We start from the raw sequence: 21166 nt of genomic DNA, 5'->3' as shown, positions 1-21166 counted from the left end.
TTGTAGAAATATGAAACAGAAGCTTTACTATTAAAAGCTTCACTGCCCATACCTCAGCTAATGCGTGAGTATAAGCCGTGGGGCAAAGAACTTATCGTTATGCCTCGCTTGTCACCTCGCTCGTTAAGCAGGAAGGACGGACAAATCAACATATTCTCATATACATATATATGCATATTAACTTTTGGTTCTTGAGGAATGTAATTATTTAGTTTGGTTTTTGTATTATTAATAATATTCTTCAAGGTCGTTGAGGGGCTTAATGTAGAATATGTTTTAGGGTACATATTTCTTTCTATACTCTTCACATATATTATACATACTGAGGCCAATCACAGCGTAAAAACAACATATATTGTGATATTTATCAGAATATATGTTTGTATGCAACGAATGTGAATTCTGTTCCCACTTGGAGACATTTTTATATTTAACATATTAGTCAGAAGTGCGGTGTTAGGTTCTGACAAGCGGCACCAAATGAATTCCTTTTATGAATGTGTTTTGTTCAAATTTATTCTCATTTATTCATTTACATGATGAATAAAATTCGCTGTTAGTACGCGAATTGTTATTGAAAATTGAAAATACCAAGGAGAATGGCACAATCAATGAAGTCGCTAAACATCTAAGAAAAAAATATTTTAAACATCAAAGTAGCAATAACCAGGCCAAATGTACATATTATAGCCATATCTATATATCGGTTTCCTAACAAACAGTTGTAACTAAATATTCAACGCTAGACAGTCATCAATAAAGTCTTAAATAGGCATATTTTAGATATCCTTTGTTGTATCGTGATTCAATTGTTAAACATTCTGCGCACGCGCCGCCGGCCTCTTACAGCGAAGAGAACGGTTTCAAGCGCGTGCGCGCGTCCTACCACGATTGTGTAACTAATATATTAATGTAAAACACTGTTTTATGTGAAATATACTTAAATATAATTATAATTATAAAGGGAGTCCGTCCGTCCGTCCGTCGTGGCGCAAAGGCACAAGGGTGGGTAAGGTTGTCGGCTCGATCTCCACTCGATGAAATGAATGATTATTCATCAATATTTTCATTTTTTCGCTCTAACACTAAAGCTGGTGTTGAAGATGTTTTATTTTTTTTTATAATTATAAAACCTGATTAAATGAAATATAAATCACTGAGAAGAAAAATTGAAGTGTTTAAGTCATGGAAATTAAAGAAATATATATTTTTTTAAATTGAGTTCCGTCAACAGACAAAGCCTATCTGTAAAATCATTAAAAGGTCAAACAATTATAAGTGATCTTTCATTTTCTTCTCTTTACTTTCATAAAGAAAACACGTGGCTTGTGCTATGTAGGAAGAATCAAACTACATTTAAAAATTAAAACCACAATTTTTAGTCATGTAACCGATAAGAAATTTGTTTAAATATTTTTTTTTATTACATACTACATGATAAAATTATTGAATTAATGAAATTATTAACAAAAATAATATAATATAAAACAAGAGCGTTATGGCAGTGAAAGTAAGCTAATCCGGATCGAATCTGTAAAAAATTGAGCAATTCGAAATAATTTACTTTGTTTTTTCTTTAATGGCATGTAATAATTGTATCAATTGTTGGTGGGCCTTATAAATAAATAAATAAATAAATAAAATAAATAAATAAATCTGTAATATTGATGCGCGATCATCATTGACTGACTGATCGAGATTAAGATACGTAACTTACTTTCCTATTTTTAGAACTGTAAGGAAGAATACAGAAAAAAATATTAAATATCACAAAACGATGTTAGCAACATAACATTTTTCTCGCATAGCAGGGTAGGTACAGGATTCATAGTGTTAGGACACTCTGTTCCGCATGCATCGCCCAGTTTTATAGACATTTCTATACACATTACATTTCTATAGACAGTTCGGTGGCGAAACTCAACACCGCGCTTTGTCTGGTCTAAGCTCTCATTTTTTAACATGAAAAAATTAAAAAGAAATCTTTTAAATTTAGTTCATGCAATGTATGTATTATAGGGGAACGAAATGTCTTAACACTAGGTTGCCTCTGCCTATCCTGCTAAATGCAGGAAAAAGCGTGAAGCTGTTTTTTTACTTGTACGCAGTATTGATCATACTCGAACACTTAACTAAATCGAAAGCAAGAAACTTATATTTCTATTAAATAGTAAATGGATTTATAGTACAACGGTACTCAAATTAGATTCGGCGTAGCGAGCCCGCACGCGCCTCCGCTACGATGCACTAGTGCTACCTCAGTGCGGGCGACAAACGAACGCATTCACTCTATATATAAATATTTATAAATTGTTTATTATTAATTCATATAAATTTATGTAATAATTCAAAAATTGTGTATTTGCTAGTGTTTTTTATTATAAGTGTTCAAAGTGATATGAAAAACGTGAAAGAATAAAAAGATAAAATGGTGGAGTTTTCCGTTGAAAATGTAAGTAGTTTTATTTTTATAGATTTTAAATATTTGGTTTATTTATTAATAAAATATCGTTATATTTATATTACGTCCATTACTATGTAAATCTACCTAAGGTCAGAGTTACCTCAGGCATCTAAATTTGTCAAATTTTATTGAACACGAGGGCTTAAGTTCATATTCACTATATTCTAAATTCGTATACTTATGCAATATTAAAAAAATCATAATTAATATATTCTGTCTAAGCTTATTTTAAAAACGGGGGAATTGATATTAACAGAACTTTCACGAAAAGTTTAAGAATTTTGAAAGCATATTTTAGTATTATTTATAATTCTCACGTTTTCTCAAAAATAAAAAATAAGAGAAATTAGCTAGATTCCACACTCATTTAATGAATTTAATGTATGTATGTATGTATATTATGACATTAGTATGAAAAGCTGTATTTACTTTGCATTAGGACAGGACCTGCAACTTAATTATATCATATAAGTGTTTTCCTTCAACTACATTGTAGCTTTTACAGGAAGATCTCCTTGAATAAATTATTTTCATTTTCTTGCTCTGGTAACAAGTCAAGGTGCGGTGTTGACTTCATCAACACGCAATATCTGGTGTCCCCTGCCTATTCCCTAATATAACATTCGGAGATTTTAATGAATTACAATTTAGAACTATTAATTGAAAAAAACAATCGAAATATTTTCGCAAGACAATTTCGAATATAAATAGCTTTTAGCAAAGCTTAATAATATTCGACATATTCGAAATAAAATAATTGTACTATTTTAATCAAAAATAACTTTAGCTCACTTTTCCTTCTTAATCCATCACATTTATTTTAACAAATTAAGTATTCTATATTAAAAATGAGTGCATGTTGAAGCACCATAAAGCATCCACCACAATCTTAAAGTAATAATTAAACCTGTTATACAGAAGATTATAGAGCTATCTAGATCGGTACATATCAGAAAAATCTGTGCATTTTATATGAATTATGTAATAATGCAATATAATAATTAGATGCACTAACGTTCTCACGCAATGGTCTTGACTTCGATTTCCACTTGAGTTAATAAATCTTTTAAGTTTTATTCTGGGTTTTGGTTATATAAAATTCGGCGTTGGACTCAGCCAGAGTAATGCCCTGCTATATCATGGTAGGCGGAGGGAACCTTTTCCGCCGGATTCTGGAGATATTGCGAGTTGAATTTCTCAATTCAACTCATGTTTTGTCTCGTTACCAGAGCGAGACTGTCCTCAGACGATATCAACGATATTATATTATATAAAAAATGTTTTGAAACAAAGTCTGGAGAGTCAGCTTGTATAAATTACAGTTCACTGCCTTTTCATACTTTAACAATACATTGTTCTGACGTTCCCACTGCGCGTAACACATTCTTCATTCAACCGTCCTGGGTTCTATTCCCATGTTACAAAGAGTTGTTCTTAAAAAGCGCTTACTTTTTAATGATTCCTTACTTGTGTTTTATTAAAAAATATGTTAGTACCTTACATAGAAATTATTTATTATTTAATATTTTAAAAAAGATTAATTGCTGATTTGTATATCATACATTCATTTTTTATGGGTATAAATCAACCGTGTTGTGGTGGGACTGTGGGACTCGCGATGTCTGACAATACTATCTCTAGTAGAATTTTAATTGAAAAATATGGCGAATAAAGTTCTTCTGAAATTGAATCTCTGTAAAAAATTTAGGGTTCCCAAAAAATAATAACATGTCATAACTATACATTTCAGCTTTATAGTTAAACGGTTTTTTTCAAATATTATTTCAGAACCAACAGGCGGGGCCATCTGGGGATTTCAGACAATATGAACAAAATTACGGATATGCAATGCATCAAAACCAAAATCCAAATCAAGGGGCTGTTGCGAGGAATATACAAAATTATGACTCTCCAAAACCACCTATTCCAGCCAAAAACACTTACAAACCTGAACAAAACAATTCCCACGTCACAGTGACAGTAGAAACTGGAAAAGATAGTACTCGAGATGCACCAAAAAGTAACAAATCTGTTAGCAAAACTTATCACACTCTTAAAGATATGATATCCAGCAGATTCAAGAATAAAGATGGCAATGAAGAAAAAGCAGAAGAAGCAAGACTCAATAATATAGAAGAGAGGAAAAGGCCGGAGCCCGAACAGGTGACTCCTAGAGAAACACCACGGAAAGTGGAACAAGGGATATACGGACGACCGATGCCACAAAACCGACCGGACATGCAGTACGGACATGCGATGGCTAACAACATGGCATATCCTAGTCCTTCGCCACATAGGTCAGTAGAATATATCATCATGCAACTATAGCTATGTTTTTCTTTCCTTTGCCAGTAATATTAACTTAGTTAAGACGCATCAGAAATGAAGTGCATTCATTCACTTTATTTCTGATGCGTCTTAACTAAGCACAATTATTTTCATTGCCTCGCCCTGGTGAAGACAAAGTGTTGCGTTGAGTTCCGCCACTCAACAGGAAATGTCTCGAAAATTGAGCCGAAAATGATGAATGAAATATCTCATCACATGGCTTCCACTGTCTTACTTGCTTCTTTTTATTTCTTCCATTTTCCGTTAGAAACTTGAACTCGATACCATAACGTACACACGTAACACTGTTACAAGGCTCGTTAAAATAAGTAATTTACGAGTTACTAATTGTAACACTTGCTAAATAACTGCTCTTTAGCATTGAATAAGATTGCCCTCCTTCCTTGAGAAACACGCGATGTACAGAAAATTATTATCTCTCTCATAGTAGATTCTTGATTTTTATGTAAGCTGTTTTGTTTCCTTGTTGTATACAAAATTTATTTTATGAGTACTTATTGTTTATGAAATCTATTTGTCTCACAATTTGAATCCTTTATATTTTCTCATTATTTTTGAATATTCTGTTTGGAGACAAACAGTGTGCTGGGTAATTTATACATGAGGCTATTTTCCAAGTATGTTTGGACTATTTTAAATTATATTGTGTTTACGGTCTGATATCTTGAATATCTGATAGTAGATAGATATCTACTATCAGATATTCAAGATATACGATCATTACGAGTTATTTCACTGAATTCTTTGAATTCTGAACCAAGAAAAATAACTTTTTTCATTATTTAAATAATGAAAAAAGTTTCTGTGATGTGTTTACAACACGACGGCTAGGGATTCGATTCCGAATCAATCCTATTTATTGTATATTTTTATTTCCTTACTCTGAAGTACAACACAGTCTCAATACACACCGTCCCAAAAATAGGGAAAAGTCGTCCTATCTATCCTACCATAGGTATGCGATATTCAGCGTGATAAATTAAATATATATAAAAATGTGTTTTCTTTACAGACAACTAATGCAACAACAACAACAAATAGTGCAACAACAAATGATGCTAAATCAACAAGCTAGGTCCCAGGAAATGCTGGCGACGAGGCCCCAAGCGTTAGGAGCTGATGCTCTTTATCAACAATATGGACCTCCCGGAAGGAGGAGTGCAGTGTATCAACGAGACCTGGATGTTAGGTCCATGACGAACTTTACCTCCTTGAAGACTGGCCCTCAACCGCAGGTTATTACTATAATCGATCCTTCTAGGCTAGTGTGACGGAGTGTCTTAACACTAGGTTCTTTTTGTCTACTCTATTATGCATTTATGTCTTTGTGGACGGATAGTTATTAAATATACGACTGAGGATTAGAAATTTGAAAGTATCTTAAAGTGCGAGAAAACTATAAAACCGAGTGTTTCACATTAGGCTTTCTTTCTCTCTAAACAATTAAAATGTAGATTACTCTAGTCTTACTTAGGAGAATTTGTGACATAATCTACAGCTTGAATCACATTCTGAGTGAACATAGAACTTGGCACTCATATAGATTAAGATCTATATGAAACTTCACCGATAAATGAGACAACGGAAGAGTATTCATCGTTTAGGCGGTTTAATCAGAAGATTCGTTTGTCGATGAAGTTGATACAATGTTGAAATATTGAACTTGGCTCTCTATAAATTACTCATGTATGGTTTCAATAGGATCATAAGTATCATTGTGAATTAATGAGAAAATAATATAAATTGTACAATTACACATTTTGTGTGGGAATTTAACTCATGACCTCTGTCTTAATAGGCATTACTATTACTTTAAAATATTGCAATATATATAATTAAACAAACTAATAATTCTATATGCAATAGTGAATAACGCAAGATCTTTGATTAAAGTATACACGTTTTGTTTTTATTTCATACTTGACTTCTGTCATTAGAAGATATGATATTTTTCTACCTTCTATTTACTATTAGATTTTCTTTAACTTCTCGTATCTCCTGCATTTTGTATTGAGTAAAGATTGAAACCATGGCAATTGCAACTTCTTTATTTTGAATTAAACCAAGATCCTTGACACTTTAATCATCATCTGGATTGCAAAACTTTGCAATTCAAAACTCTTGGAGCAGTATCAAAAAATTACAGCAATAATTCTCGCCTTTCTTACGACCGTTTCTCAGTTCAACAAAGCACAATGACTTCTCAACAATTAGACTTTCCCACGGAGTACAATTAAAATAACAAGTACTCTACTATGAGATATCGCTGTGCTAAGTTTTACTTCGTTATTGTCTGTATGAATTTATTGGACTATTCTTGATTACAGAATTTAGTGTTAGGACACTGCGCGTTGAGTTGCGGAATTCAATGGCGCGTTTTGTAGTTACCACAGCCAGTAAATAACATTATTTCATTTCCCTGAGTTGGAGTCGAACCCGCAACCATCGCGTCTACAAACAGACGCTGTGCCGCTGCCACCTTGTATTTCTTGATTCTGTATATTATTTTCTAGACGTTTTGTGCGTATTAAAATTCTATATAACACGACGCGTGTTGTCTGTTTATAATCATTGAAAACATATTATTTTAAAGCTGTAACTAGCTGTAACTATCATACGAATAGTATGTGAATATAATTGAAACTACTCATGAATTAAGAGGGTAAATTTCAATACTCCAAATTAGAAGTAATTTCAATATCACATATTTTTATTTTGTGATCGTCGTGGCCCAGTGGTACTAGCGTGTGACTATTAATGCATTGATTGTCGGTTCGATCCTAACTCAGGAGAACGAATTACACAATTTATTAATATTTTCATATCTTCGTTCTGGTAATAAGAGCGAAAATCAAGGCGCGCAATAGCACGATGTTGAGTTTCGCTACTCCAAACTTAATGCCAAACAAATCTGCGGAAATGAGGAACGAAGTGTTTCAACACTAAATATCTTAACCCTCATATATGCGCGAAGCTGAAAAAAAAAACACAATTTTACACGAACTTTTAATAATTTTTACCTAGTATTATATTCTGTGAATCATCACATTTAATATTCAAGCGTATCCTAAGTCGAATTTTATTTTAGTAGTCATAAAAATCCAAATACGTTTTATGTGCGTATATCGTGACCAATGATTGTTGAAGACTGCCTTATATGAACTCAATGGCTATTAAAGAATCAAGTATTTTGTGATGGATTTAAAAAACTTGAAAAAAAAATAGTACTAATATTGTATTATTAACTGTTACAGTTCGACAACAACTCCCATTCGAGGCTAGATCTTCGAAGCCCTCAGCAATTAGAAAGAGAGATAATACGACAGCGAGGCTTAGTTGAGGGGAGGAGAGCAGCATCACATCCACATCTATTAGATGAACCACAACATAGACAAGAAGTCACAACTCCTCAAATACACGATCGATCCAGAAGAAATTCTCATGGTAACCTATTAGACAGTATACAAAATGAAAGTCCAAGAAACGAAGAACGAAGAGAAGAATCTGACGATGGAGGCTTTAGAGTAAGACTAGCGGCTCAAGGAAGATCAAGTTTCGAAGACAGAGCTCGAACAAGTGGTAGGTCAGTTGATTCTCAAAGGCATGATCGTCATGAAATGTATAGACGAACACCAGACAGTCATAAAGAATCGAGAAGAACTCCTGATTCTATAGGAAAAAGGCAAGAACCATCAACGTCTGGCGGTGAAGTATTAGATAGGAATGATGATATTGTAAGCCAAAAGTCCGTGGATAGTGTATATAATTCAACCGCCAAAGCTGAAGCTTACAACCCGCAGCCATCTTCCTCGAGACAAACGCCAAATAGAATAGAAGACTTAAAAGCGAGCGGCAAAAAGGCTAGTGGATCTGGAGCTAGTTCAGGTACTAAAAAGTATATTTTAAATCATTTTAATTCTTTTGTTATTCATTCTTGCAGATGTATGACACAATTAAAAATATATATTCGTTACATCTTTTATAATTCTTCATTTAATAAATAGATCCTCTTGTCTGATGCTCATTACATTAAGATACTTTGGTGAATATTCTGGCATAAGAAATAAATTATAACTTTCTAGATTATGACAAAAATGGTGGCCAATCATCAAATGTGGATTCAGGAAGGGGTAGCGTAGCATATTCCAGCGGACGGAGACCAGATGCAAGTTTACATGATACCTCAGCTGACTCAGATGCTGTTGGGTCTAGAGTTCAGCCTCAACCAGGAACCAGCCAACAGAACCCTGGGCCTCGTAAGACTTAATTTACTTCTACATATTTCTTCAAGATTTTCATTTTAAATCTATATATATATAAAATCGAAAGGTCACTCACTCATCACGAAATCTCAGAAACTACATGTGCTAGAAATTTTAAATTTTGAGTAGTGTGAGAGCGGGCCGCTAGTAATATTATAAAACAATAGTTTATTGAAAAGATTATATATGCCTATAGATTTGTTTGACATTATTTTCAGCTGTAGAAAACGAATGGGCGGACCTAGTGGAATGTGAGTTACGGCAAATATTAGAACCAAAGTTATCTAGCATGCGTCTGGATAGTTCTGAGAGCTCAGACGGATCCATGACACCTCCACTCCCACCACAGTCGCCGTCTTCAGACCTACATAAGAGAAACAGGTTGGTCATCTACGCTTATATTATAAAGCTGAAAAGTTTTTTGGTTGAATGCACTCATTAGCTACTTGTTCGAATATTTTTTTTTGTGTTGGTTAGTCTATTTGCCGATGAAGACTTTCGACTTTAGAATTAACTCTCGCATTTAGAAAAATTGTCACATTTGTGGAAACTCGTTCATTCTCTTTGTTATAAATCATCTGTACTCGTATATTCAAAGCAAAATTTCTTGAGTACTTATTACGAAACTCTATAATTTTCTAAGAAATATCAGATTGACACTGTCTTTAACTGATAATTAATTTAGACATTTTGCTTACAGTCTTCCAGGGAGATCGTCAGAGTATCCAGACGAGAGGCGTCGTGGGCGCGAGTCCCCTCGTTGGCACTCACATAAGAAACACTCTTCGAAACGCGACCACCATTACAAAAAACATCGTAAGTTGTCTTTTTACGCATTATAATTTATTATTTTTTAATTATTTTCATTTCTTGGTAACAAGACAATGCGCTTTGCCTCGTGTGCTCCTGCCGACTATACTACCTCTAATTACTACCAAATATATTATAATAATATATAATAATATATAATAATAATAAGCTTTATTTCAATTCCATACAGTGATACATTTATAATTATAAAAAATTTAATCATTGATATATATTTAGATTTAATAAGTTTTGTTATTATTTAATTTATAGATTGTTATATTTCATGTCATTTTAAATTATTAATTATTTTAATTGTTTGTTAATTGTATGGACCCCTTTCGGGTAAAAAGCCTCCCCCAAGGAATGCCACGACTCTCTATCCTTAGCTGTGTCCAGCCAACTTCCGCCCGCCATCGCTACTATTTCGTCTACCCATCTGGTTTTTGGTCGACCTCTTGCTCTGGAACCTCTTGGCCCTGACCACCTTACTGACCTTAGGGTCCATCTGTCATCTTGGTATCGAGCTAAGTGGCCCGCCCACTTCCATTTTGCCTTCAGCGAAAAAGTCAAGGCATCGCATACTTTTGTCTTTTTTCGGATGTCAACGTTTTTAATTTTGTCTTTTAATTTTAAACCTAGGCAACTTCTCTCCATTCTTCTCTGGGTAGTCTGAATTTTATTCTTGGTTTTGAGATCATAGGTCCAAGTTTGACACCCATAGGTGAGGCATGGTAATATTGCTGTATCCATCACTATTTTCTTGGTCGACAGAGGAAGTTGAGATTTGAGTATTTCTTTATGGTTCCAGAACTTATTCCAGGTAATTGCTACTCGTCGGTTTATTTCTTGACTGTTTCTTTCTTTAGTCAAAGACATCTGTTTGCCTAGGTATACATAGTTTTTTACAAACTCGAGAGGAGTAGTATTTACTAAAATGGGGGTTTCACTGCGGTTCGTCATAACTTTTGTTTTTTCCAGGTTCATGTCTAATCCAACTTCCATGCTGGCCTGGTTTAAGTCGTTAACCATTTTATTTAATTGACAAGGGGTTTCTGAGAATAAAATTATGTCGTCAGCAAATCTAAGATGACTTAAGAAGTGCCCGTTCATATTAATGCCTTGATTAAGCCATTGTAATTTTCCCATTACGAGTTGCAAAACTGCTATAAACAGTTTTGGGGAAATTGGATCTCCTTGCCGGACTCCTCTCTTTATGTTAATTGCTTCTCCCACTCTATCTAGTCTAACTCTACTTGTGGTGTTATTGTAAATGTATTTTAGAATATTAATATATTTTTCTTTTATTTTAAGTGCTTTCAGCGACTCCCAGATGCTTTCGTGTGAAACCAAATATATTAACCTTACTAAATACTTTACTTGACTTCCAGTACTAGCTCTAGACACTGACATGACATCAACAACAACACGAAGCCTCGACCTGTCTTCCCTGTTAGAAGGCCGCAGTGACAGTGACGCGTCAAACGACGCGCGCGCTATACGCAGGCAACTCCGGGGGCTGGAGACGATGTATGCTGAGGTATTGCAGCTGCTTGGCGTGAGGAAACCTGGTGCGAGGGCTCCCACTTGGGATCCTAGGTCTGTGGAATTATATATATAGCTTATTCTCACGAGATTTCACCCGATTTAGCTTATTTTAAATCATTGTCTAATTTAAAATAAAAGTATTGTTTAGTAGTATTTGCATGACAGTGGAATTAATTTTCATCCTGTTTAGTAGACTGCTTTAACATAATTTGCTGTGTGGAATTTTTTCACTCTCAACTCATAAATGTTATTATAAAATATGTACTTTTTATAATACGTACGAGACTTCGAGTAGGGGTCATATATATTATCTTTTAAATGGATTCGAAATATAAGAAAAAATAAAAGAAATCTTGATTACTTTAGAAATATGAAAATAAAAGAAATATTGTTTAAAATACCAATATTTTATTATATCCTTATTTTAGTTATAATACACGTAAGGGCCTCCTGTAACCATTTCAATATTTACACGGAATTTCAATACCTACAACAACAGTATCCGCAGTTTCTAATTCCGAAACAATTCCCACAGCAAAGTATACATAAATATAAATATTTTGACTGTCAATCCATTGTTCTTCCAGGTTATCGTCCAAACGGCGCTACGGCAGTATGTCGTCTCTACCGTCCAGCTCGGTGAGCAGTCGTCCTCGTGATAAGCGACGTAGTTCCACGGAACATAGAAAGAAACATGACTTAAAGGTATTTTAATACATTTTTTGTTCTTGTTTAAACGAAGCTGAGAACAAACCGCTTTTATTGTGTTATATAGATACATCACAGAACTTAAATTTTATTTACTGGCAATAAATTTAAAACGAATATAAAAGTTTTACCATATCCAAGTGAAAATGGATAACTCAATGCTCTAAGTATTTCAATGTCTTAATAAAGGAATGCAAGTTCATATCTTTCATATATATGATATTTCATATCATAAGTTCATTGAAAATAAAATCATAAACCAAAATTATATTTCATATTCTCATTTCTTCGCTCAGGCAAAGCGCGGCATTGAATTCCGCCACTCAACACGCAATACCTCCAGAATTTGTCTGAAAGTAGAGAACGAAATGTCTTAACACCAAGCCTACCCCGCTACACGTGGGATTCAACTTAAAGCTAAAAAAAATCATTTATATCCATTTATTCTCATACAGGGTGTCAACAAGCGTTTCCAACGTCTAGAAGCCCACGTGGTGACTCTAGCACGGTCCGTGGCGCATTTGTCCAGCGAGATGAGGACGCACCACCTTGTGATGCAAGAGATGGATGCCATACGAGCAGAGTTAGCAGCTCTAAGGCATATGTATAGGTAGTGTAGATAAATATTTATTTAGTTAATTAAATTAACATTACAAGTCTGGTATAGGAGCTTAAAAGTGATTGATACTGATCGCGAGGGTTTCATGGTTCATTATCAACAGCAGAAATAAAAAACTTGAATAATAATATGTTCCTAACTAAATATTTTCAGATCCCAACAATACATAAGATCGGGTCACCAGCGACACCTCGACCCCTACTCCTTCAGTAACCCCGACAGAGTGAAGAGACTCACCAAGTTCTTTGGAGACGAACCACCGCTCATGAGATTGTTCTTGAAGAAATTGGGTTATGAGGTATATTATTTTTTAGTTTAAAAAATCTATTCATTTTGGTCTCGGAACCTTAAAAATAAATCATTTTAACTGTCTTCCGCGCGTATAGAAGGGTAGGCTGAGGAGACCCACTCTTCGTTCCTCATGTTTCGAACAATTTTCGAGAATTTGCGTATTAAATGGCGGAACTCAACGCCGCGCTTGATGTTGTTGCCAGAGCGACGTAATGAAATTATTAAATAATTAATTCATTGAATCGAACCCACAACTATAGCGCTTACAGTCACACCCTATGCCGCTGCGCACAGTCTCATTCTAAAAGTTGTACCTATTGTTTTAAATATACATATTTCATTTTCCTTTACAGAAATACGCAGCACTCCTAGAAAAAGAAAAAGTTGGTGCCGCAGAACTGCCATACGTTGGAGAAGACAAGCTAAGAGCTCTCGGAGTACCTCTCGGACCCAGGATGAGGATTCTGAAGGAGGCTGGTCTGCATCAGGATCTGCATGTTAGGGATGACCATAATACCACCACGACTACCTTAGCTATTGTATGAAAATAGGTTTTAAATGGGACTTTTATTGAATGTTATGTATGTGTTATATAAGTTTATGGCAACTTTCTTTAAGGTATATAACAAATACAAAGACAAAGTAAGCTGATGAGTTCCTTCATTCAACCCGTCGTCTCCATAATTAGACAGAGACTCTGCTTAAATAGAAACAATATTGTAATAAACTTTTGGTCAATATCACTTTCAAATATTTAAATGTATGTTATAATATAAGAACTAGGTAAATATATATTTTTAAGTATATACATATATTACTTCAGCTATATATCTACGTTTTTATTTTAAAAAAAATATCATTTGGTCGGTATTTGAAAATCAGAAAGTTTGAAAACATTTTATTTTTATTGTAATGTGTAATACAAATATTTTAAGTAATAGACATATATGTTAAAATGTAAGAACATATGTATGAAAAAAATGAATAGCCCATAATGTACGCTTTAACTATATTTATTTAAATATCAACTTATCACTTTATTATAGTTTATTACTCTTTGGCTATCTGATATTAATAAATACGTTTAAACAATACATAGAAAACATTATAAAATTATTTTTGGATTTAATTATTAATTTTACTGTTTCGCGATATGATCATTCTTTAAAAAACAAAATCTTCATAAGTACAGCTGACAAGACGTAGAAGAAAATTGAACCTTTAACCTCAATTGGGCTTAACATTTAGATAAATATAGACACGAATTCATGTTTTAATACATTAAAATTGTATATATTGGTTAATCCATTGTTTTTACAACATTTCCTTATAATAGAAACTAAATAAAAACTGAATTTCTTATTGTAGTATTGAAAAGCACATTGAAATCAGTTTTGTATTTTAAAAGATCTGTGAAAGAATGTTAATTTAAATACTTAAAAAAAAATGTACAGAAATTACATTTCTTAGATGAACGTGACGCTGGTTCAAATCCCGCTACGTAAAATATTTTATAGGTGCCTTTTCTGAAAAAAGTATTTTTCTCTAATAGTGGAATAGCACTTTGAAAAAATATTTTTTATACATATTTACTTCAACTCCTATATAAGAAACTCAAATGTATGCCAAAGACACAAAATCGGCATGTCTTGATGTAATGTAAATAATTATGTTAATACAAATATTTAAACGTAACAACGATGACGCAACGAACATTTATAGTTCTAGTATTTTTTTTTGTATTCCTATTTTTGGAATATTTTTTGTAAATAAACTTTTTTTTATATGGAAATAGTTGTTTTTACTTACTCTTATACATCGTTGAGTTTCGCCACTTTTTATGCAAGGCCGCCAGAATTCGGAGGAAAATTTTGAACGGAAGTGTCTTAATGGAAACGTAGTGTCTTAACACTAGGTTCCCAGGTTCCCTCTGCCAATCCCGCTATGTGCGGGATATAGTGTGAAGTTAAAAAAATACCTTTTGATGGTTGATATACTTCACTAAGTGACAAGAGCATTTAGTTCTCTCTGCTATTCTCCTATATTTGTACATAAAAAAACGATAATTATAATATATAGTATTTAAAACGAAAAAAAGTTAATTTTAAAGAGTGTATGTAACATACAATGACCTCTATGTAGAGATGTGGCCAATGGTAGCGGATATTGGTGATGATACGATAATGCGACTAATTTAAGGATAATGCTCGTATGAAGATTAAATATTGAGACCGTCTTGGTGCAGTGGGATATCATATCACCGTACACACGACGGTTATAGGTTCATAACGAATTATTTTCACTTCCTTGCTCTGGTAACAAGAAAAACGAGTTAAGTTCCGCTAAGCTAAAAAAATATAGTATTTTTTTTGAACCACCATATTTATTGGGAATCAAACTCACTAACTATATTAGATATTTTAAAAAACTCTACAACTGTGGCTGAATTATGTTGTTATATATAAAGATATAATTGTACTATCCGTGTTTGTTTAAAGTATTTTTGTTTGATAAAAATATCAGCGTGACCTTTTTAAGGGGTCACTTATGTTGTTGTGGACAATTTATATAATTTTTATTTTCTCTATTCAAATTAATACCTTTTATGTATTATTTTTTTAAAAGTTTATAATTTATTAAGTTTTTTTTATTCCACAGGCATGTACTTAATGTACAACAAGTTATGGGTTTGATTCCCACTCGAGGAATCGCAATATTTAATATTTGCATTTCTTCGCTGTGTAGTTAGGCAGAATGTCTTAACACTAAGCTCCCTTTGTCTCTCTGCCATATGTGGAATACAGCGTGATGTTTAAAAAAGAGCAAACTAAAGTTTCATTATAAAAAAAACAAAAAAAAAACTGTGTACCTACACTAATTACGATTAAGTAAATGTACTGAACAAATATTTGCTTTAATTAAAAATTCATTAAACTAACAGACAAACCCACTTATATATTAGTTAATATTTTCGTTAATATATTTGATAGTAATTAAGCTATCTCCGGGTCGCAGTTAAGAGCTATTAGTTCAACGTTAACTCAGTACGTGAGTGGAAGCTGTAGTGACCAGTCACTATGTCTGTGAAACACTGTATTGTATTTTTGGCCCTGATCGCAGCTAGTTTGGCAGATTTAGCGTCATTTCAAAAATGTGCTGAATGTAAGTAGCTATATTTTTTATTAATAATTCTTGTCCGAAGTATATAAAAATATTAATATAATATAGAGTCCAGTCGTATCGCAGAGGCACAGGAATGCGGCTAAACATGACATGTTGTGAGTTTGATTCCTACTCGAGGTAATGAAATATTGAATATTTAGAGCGCGGCGTTGAGTTCCGCCACTCAACAATATCTCCAGATTTCAGCGACGTACTAGCCTACCATACTATGTACCTTAAACATTGCACAGCGTTTAATCTAAAAAAAGAAATAAAAAGAAAAGGCCGACACAAAATTTTCTTTTAGTTTCACACTGCATCCCGCATAAAGCTAGGAAGGCAGCAGCAACCTTATGATAAGACACTCCGTTCCTCGCTATTCAAATTTCCGTAACTACGCGCCACTTTTTGTCTTGCTCCCAGAAATGTGGGAAAATTACTATAATTAAGTTAGCGTTTTCAGCAAAACTCTGTGTCTCTGAACTACAACGACCCCTTAAAAATGTTGAAGCTAATATTTAGACAACACATACAAACTCATAACAGATATAGAAGCCAAAGGAGAATTCAATTTCAAAATAGCTAAAGAAGTTCATCCGGTAGAATTACCAAAATGAGATGTAACCAGTATGAACCAGCTAAACAAATCCCAGATATAAACAAGTCAACGTACCAATATGTATACATTTTTTTTATTTGCTTCACGCTGTATTCCGTATATGCCAGGGTCTTCAGATAGAGCCTGTAGAGTTAGTACACTCCGTAGTGTTGGGACACTCCTTTTCCCACTTCCCTCCAATGTGCGATAGCATTTCAAGAGATTGCGTGTTGAGTGAGAGTTGTATAATATACGAGTACACATATAAATTTGAAATTGCTGTTTAAAGTATAAGAAATATGAATAAGACCAGCTGTGAGAAGGAGGATGGGGTGCAAAATTAAAAAATTGAAAGAGAGTAACCAATTCCTACTAGTCAGTCCTGTCAATTTGCCAATTAGAACTATTTTTTAACCGACTTCTGTAAGAAAAGGAGGTTATCAATTCGACTGTTTTTTTTTTTCTTTTGAATTTTTTTTTGTTTGTTACCTCATAACTTTTGACTGGGTGAACCGATTTTGAAAATTATTTTTTTTGTTCGAAAGATGAAGCTTCCCGAATGGTCCCATTTTTTTTGGTCCATGTCTGACAATGGTATCTATGAGAAAATCACATAAGTCTTAAATTTGCATTAGGTATGTGCGCGACAAATAGACGAATAACTCAATGTCGCGCTGACCGATTTTGATGATTCTATTTTTATTTGAAAGGATACACTTCAAGGATAATTTGGTGAAAGTTTGGTTAGGTTCCGATTATGGGATCCGGTGAAAATTTAGAAAGTTTGTTTTTTTTTGGTAAAAAAATTATTATACTGTAATAGTTACAAGCAAAAACTTTTTAAATTGATGTCAGAGGTGAGATTCCTGATCGTTGCATTTCTTTTCAACCAACCTCAAAAAAGAGGATGTTCTCATTTTCAACCAACTTCAAAAAAGGGAGATTCTCAATTCGCCCGAATACTTTTTATGTATGTTCTTGTCAATATACCAAAATGTAACTTTGTACAAATGAAGTTTTACATAGGACAACCACAACCACTCGTTGACAACCACTACCACCACTATCACCACTCGTTTAAGATGCATCATATCCTAAAATGATCTACCCATCACTTAAAATCGTAAAATAAATTAATTTTTAACTAAAACAAAACCCGACTTATAACAACGAACTAAAAAGTGAAAAATAATTATACAAAGATTTTATAATTTTGAAGTCGATGTCAAGCTAATGCTACAACACCTTTACTACAATATCTAATTACTAAGCCTGTTTGTTTTACTTGGCACCGACTTCAAAAATTATAAAATATTTGTATAATTATTTTTCACTTTTTAGTTCGTTGTTAGAAGTCGGTTTTTGTTTTTGTTAAAAAATTATTTTTAATCTATTTACTTCATACATCCGTTTTAGTCTGTATCGTACTCACTAAATAACTTATGTATTAGTGAACTTAGATAAACCGTGTCAAGTTGTTTATCGGACGATGCACTGAATAAACTGGAAGTACCTACTGTAGTGTTGTGGTGTTTAGAAGAAATTATTATAATAATAACTAATTTTATCGTACTTAAAAGATAGTCGAAGAAACTTAGTTTTAAGATGCTCTCTTAAGACACTAGTGTTCCCCATCTCTGCTTCGTTACCAGAGCAAGGAAATGAAAATATACAGGGTGGACTTACTCTATAAAAGCCTAATTCAGAAAAAAAATAATTCCCAACAATGAAAAAGTTATTTTTTCAAACAAAATAAATAATAAAATTATCGTTTTAAAATAAAACGCCATTTGTAAAGTATAACATAGGCACGCACACACTTACCTGTCAAAGCGGCAACGTCGCTTACGTATGTGTACGTCACACGAAATACAGACATGGATAAATATCGTGAAATGAAAAAAAAATCCTGCGTCAAAACTGTTGAGGTACCTTGATTAATTACTTTATTTCTGGGTTTGAAATATTTTACCCTATATGCAATTTCAGTAAAAGGAGCGCTGCCTCTTCCACCCTGTATATTATTTAATTTCCTCGAGTAGGAATCGAATCCACAACCTATCGCGACGTAAACAGGCAACCGCTTGTGCCCTGCGCCACCACTGACCTCAAATATTTTTGTATAATAAACCGAAATTTATTTATAGTTCCAGATGACGTGTGTGAAGTGAGCGAGGTCCGTGTCACACCATGTAAAAACGGCAAGGTCTGTAGATTCAAGAAGGGGACCAGCCCATCCATCTCCTTCGACTTTACACCTAGTAAGTATAGTTCTATAAATTTAATTTCTTTTTAAGTACCTGGTAGTCGGTGGTTTTTATAATTGTTTAAGAAGGTTAAAAGTAATTAGAGGTTAGTCGTGGCGTAGGAGCACAAGGACAAGAGCGCGACTATAAACGCAACATGTTGTGAGTTCGATTCCATATCGAGGAAGAATTATTTAATATTTTCATTTTCCTCGTTCTGGTAACGAGACAAAGCGCAGCGTTGCAACTTGGAAACCTAATGATAAAACACTTCCGTTCTCCACCTTCTGCCAAATTGTGGAAACTCAACGCCACGCTTTTGCTCGTTACTATAGCGAGTAAATGAAAGTATTGTATAAGTCATTCCTCCCATGGAAATCGAACCCACAACCTGTCGTGATGATAATCGTACGCTTGTGTTTCTGCACCACGCACAAATATTAACTAAATCGAAATAACATCTATTATATTTGTTTACAGAATTCTCCAGTGAAAAAGTTAAGACTGGTATCTTTTGGGCCAGCGACAGTGGCGACATTCCTTTCCCAGACGTTTTCGAATTAGACGCCTGTCCATACACCAGCTGTCCGTTTGAAGCTAATAAGAAACAGGAATTTAACTATGGATTGAAATTGAGCAAGAAGTTACCTAATGTTAGTATTAATATGTTATATATTTGTTTAAAATTGTCGTGGCGCAGCACCATAGCCTCTTACTTAAATCGTGATGGTTGCGGGTTTGATTCCCACTCAGAGCTAATTATTTTTGTCACGGTCTCCACTTAATGTGACATTAGCAAAGTGATCATTGCTTAACTAAACACGTCAAAATCATAAAGCTGAAGAACTGAATTAGAAAACTTCTAATATCAATATTATTTATATTCAATTTCGCTTATTTAAAATTCACTAATTTATTTAGGTAAAGTATGGTTACGTAGACGTACATCTCTAGAATACTCAGAAAGCAGAGAACAGAATAAAATAATAGTAAACAAATAAAAAAAATGCTAAATTACCTACATACATCTAAAATTTCAACTTTCTGGAACCAGTAATTTCTTCTTATGTTATCTGCTACTCACTCAAGAATGGAAGAGTTCTATAAATTTTGTAGGTTTACTACAAAAATATATATTTATTAATTAATATAAATATATATCCCATGTTTTACTTTTTATTATTATTTTTTTTGAAAAACATAAAAATAATATTCACCTTACGGCTTGTTTTCAGGGTAAATACATCTTCAAATGGAAGACATGGAACGAGGACAACGCGAGCCAGGCCTGTTGCTTCAAGACAACGGTCGAGCTTAGGAAATAAAATATTTTTGTACAATATAATATATACACTTGAAGAAAAAGGCTATTCTTCTTCTTTACCTTCTTCTTCTTTTTTTCACACATATACAAATTCTGTAAAAAGCAAAAAAAGTTTTGCACGCTTTTACAAGATAAAAAAAAATCAAAGAGACAAATTGTACAGGCTATATTTTATTATAAACCAGTGCTCATTTCTAACTTAACCTATTATTAGGTACACGCGTCAATATTGTATTTAAAATCAAAAAGTTCTGTGGTAATTTTGATTTTGTTCTTTCTTTCAAGCAGTTTTAATAAAATGTAGAATCTCGTAGTGACAAGCAATTTAAAATTATATTATACACTAGAGACTCTTGCTTAAATGTAACTATTTATTTAATGACGCGAAGGGAAGCTTACCAAAATACAATTACGAAAACTGCATTTGAATCGGTTAACTATTTTTTGAGATTATCAAACGCAAACACAAACGCACAGACAAAAAAATAATATTATTTTCGGTTCTAATATATTGATAAATGGTCATTTTTTTTATTTATCTCCCATGCACAGACACCGATAAGTTACATTTTTGGAAGATCGACCTCATTCAGATCTCTCTGCATTTTCATTTTGAGTTGGAAATGGGCTGCAGAAAAACTTGATCACTCTAATAGTATATGCCAAGCTGATTCTATTTCATCGCATTCACAGCTTTAGAAATCTTTAAAACTAGAATTTGTGCAAGATGATTTCGAGATTTAAGTTCTGCAGTAACTCATAGTCGATACTTCTCCGCGTTGACGGGT

General features: G+C 33.4%; 2 protein-coding genes across 7 annotated transcripts in view; both read left to right on the top strand.

The window, feature by feature from the left end:
* Positions 1 to 14833, top strand: part of LOC146530635 (uncharacterized) — a 56983-nt gene extending 42150 nt beyond the window's left edge. For all 6 annotated transcript variants that reach the window (XM_085199227.1, XM_085199229.1, XM_085199223.1 and 3 more), the window contains 11 exons: positions 4253 to 4761; positions 5826 to 6048; positions 8068 to 8698; positions 8896 to 9069; positions 9294 to 9456; positions 9776 to 9891; positions 11274 to 11481; positions 12018 to 12135; positions 12594 to 12748; positions 12911 to 13055; positions 13402 to 14833. In XM_085199227.1, coding sequence (XP_085055353.1) covers positions 4253 to 4761; positions 5826 to 6048; positions 8068 to 8698; positions 8896 to 9069; positions 9294 to 9456; positions 9776 to 9891; positions 11274 to 11481; positions 12018 to 12135; positions 12594 to 12748; positions 12911 to 13055; positions 13402 to 13593 — 2634 coding nt within the window. In that variant the 3' untranslated portion in view covers positions 13594 to 14833. The remainder of the gene's footprint in view (positions 1 to 4252; positions 4762 to 5825; positions 6049 to 8067; positions 8699 to 8895; positions 9070 to 9293; positions 9457 to 9775; positions 9892 to 11273; positions 11482 to 12017; positions 12136 to 12593; positions 12749 to 12910; positions 13056 to 13401) is intronic.
* Positions 14834 to 16050: 1217 nt separating this feature from the next.
* LOC146530634 (MD-2-related lipid-recognition protein-like) lies at positions 16051 to 20419 on the top strand. Its single transcript, XM_085199628.1, has 4 exons — positions 16051 to 16210; positions 18956 to 19069; positions 19535 to 19707; positions 20290 to 20419. Exons 1-4 carry the CDS (start codon positions 16126 to 16128, stop codon positions 20377 to 20379), a joined length of 462 nt encoding a protein of 153 aa, XP_085055754.1. The 5' UTR covers positions 16051 to 16125; the 3' UTR covers positions 20380 to 20419.
* Positions 20420 to 21166: the final 747 nt, after the last annotated feature.

This window comes from Heliconius melpomene, chromosome 16 (genome assembly GCF_056956725.1).
Source record: "Heliconius melpomene rosina isolate 202511_hmr_F chromosome 16, ASM5695672v1, whole genome shotgun sequence".
In the NCBI taxonomy this organism is placed as follows: Eukaryota; Metazoa; Arthropoda; class Insecta; order Lepidoptera; family Nymphalidae; genus Heliconius; species Heliconius melpomene.
The sequence above is the reverse complement of the archived record's forward strand: the minus strand, read 5'-3'. Positions and strand labels throughout refer to the sequence as shown.

Bases quoted from the DNA above. Each gene is read 5' to 3' on its own strand.
- LOC146530634 (XM_085199628.1), top strand. From the start codon at position 16,126: ATGTCTGTGAAACACTGTATTGTATTTTTGGCCCTGATCGCAGCTAGT. The intron at 16,211-18,955 runs GTAAGTAGCTAT...ATTTATTTATAG, and splicing joins ATTTCAAAAATGTGCTGAAT to TTCCAGATGACGTGTGTGAA. The intron at 19,708-20,289 runs GTTAGTATTAAT...GCTTGTTTTCAG, and splicing joins TGAGCAAGAAGTTACCTAAT to GGTAAATACATCTTCAAATG.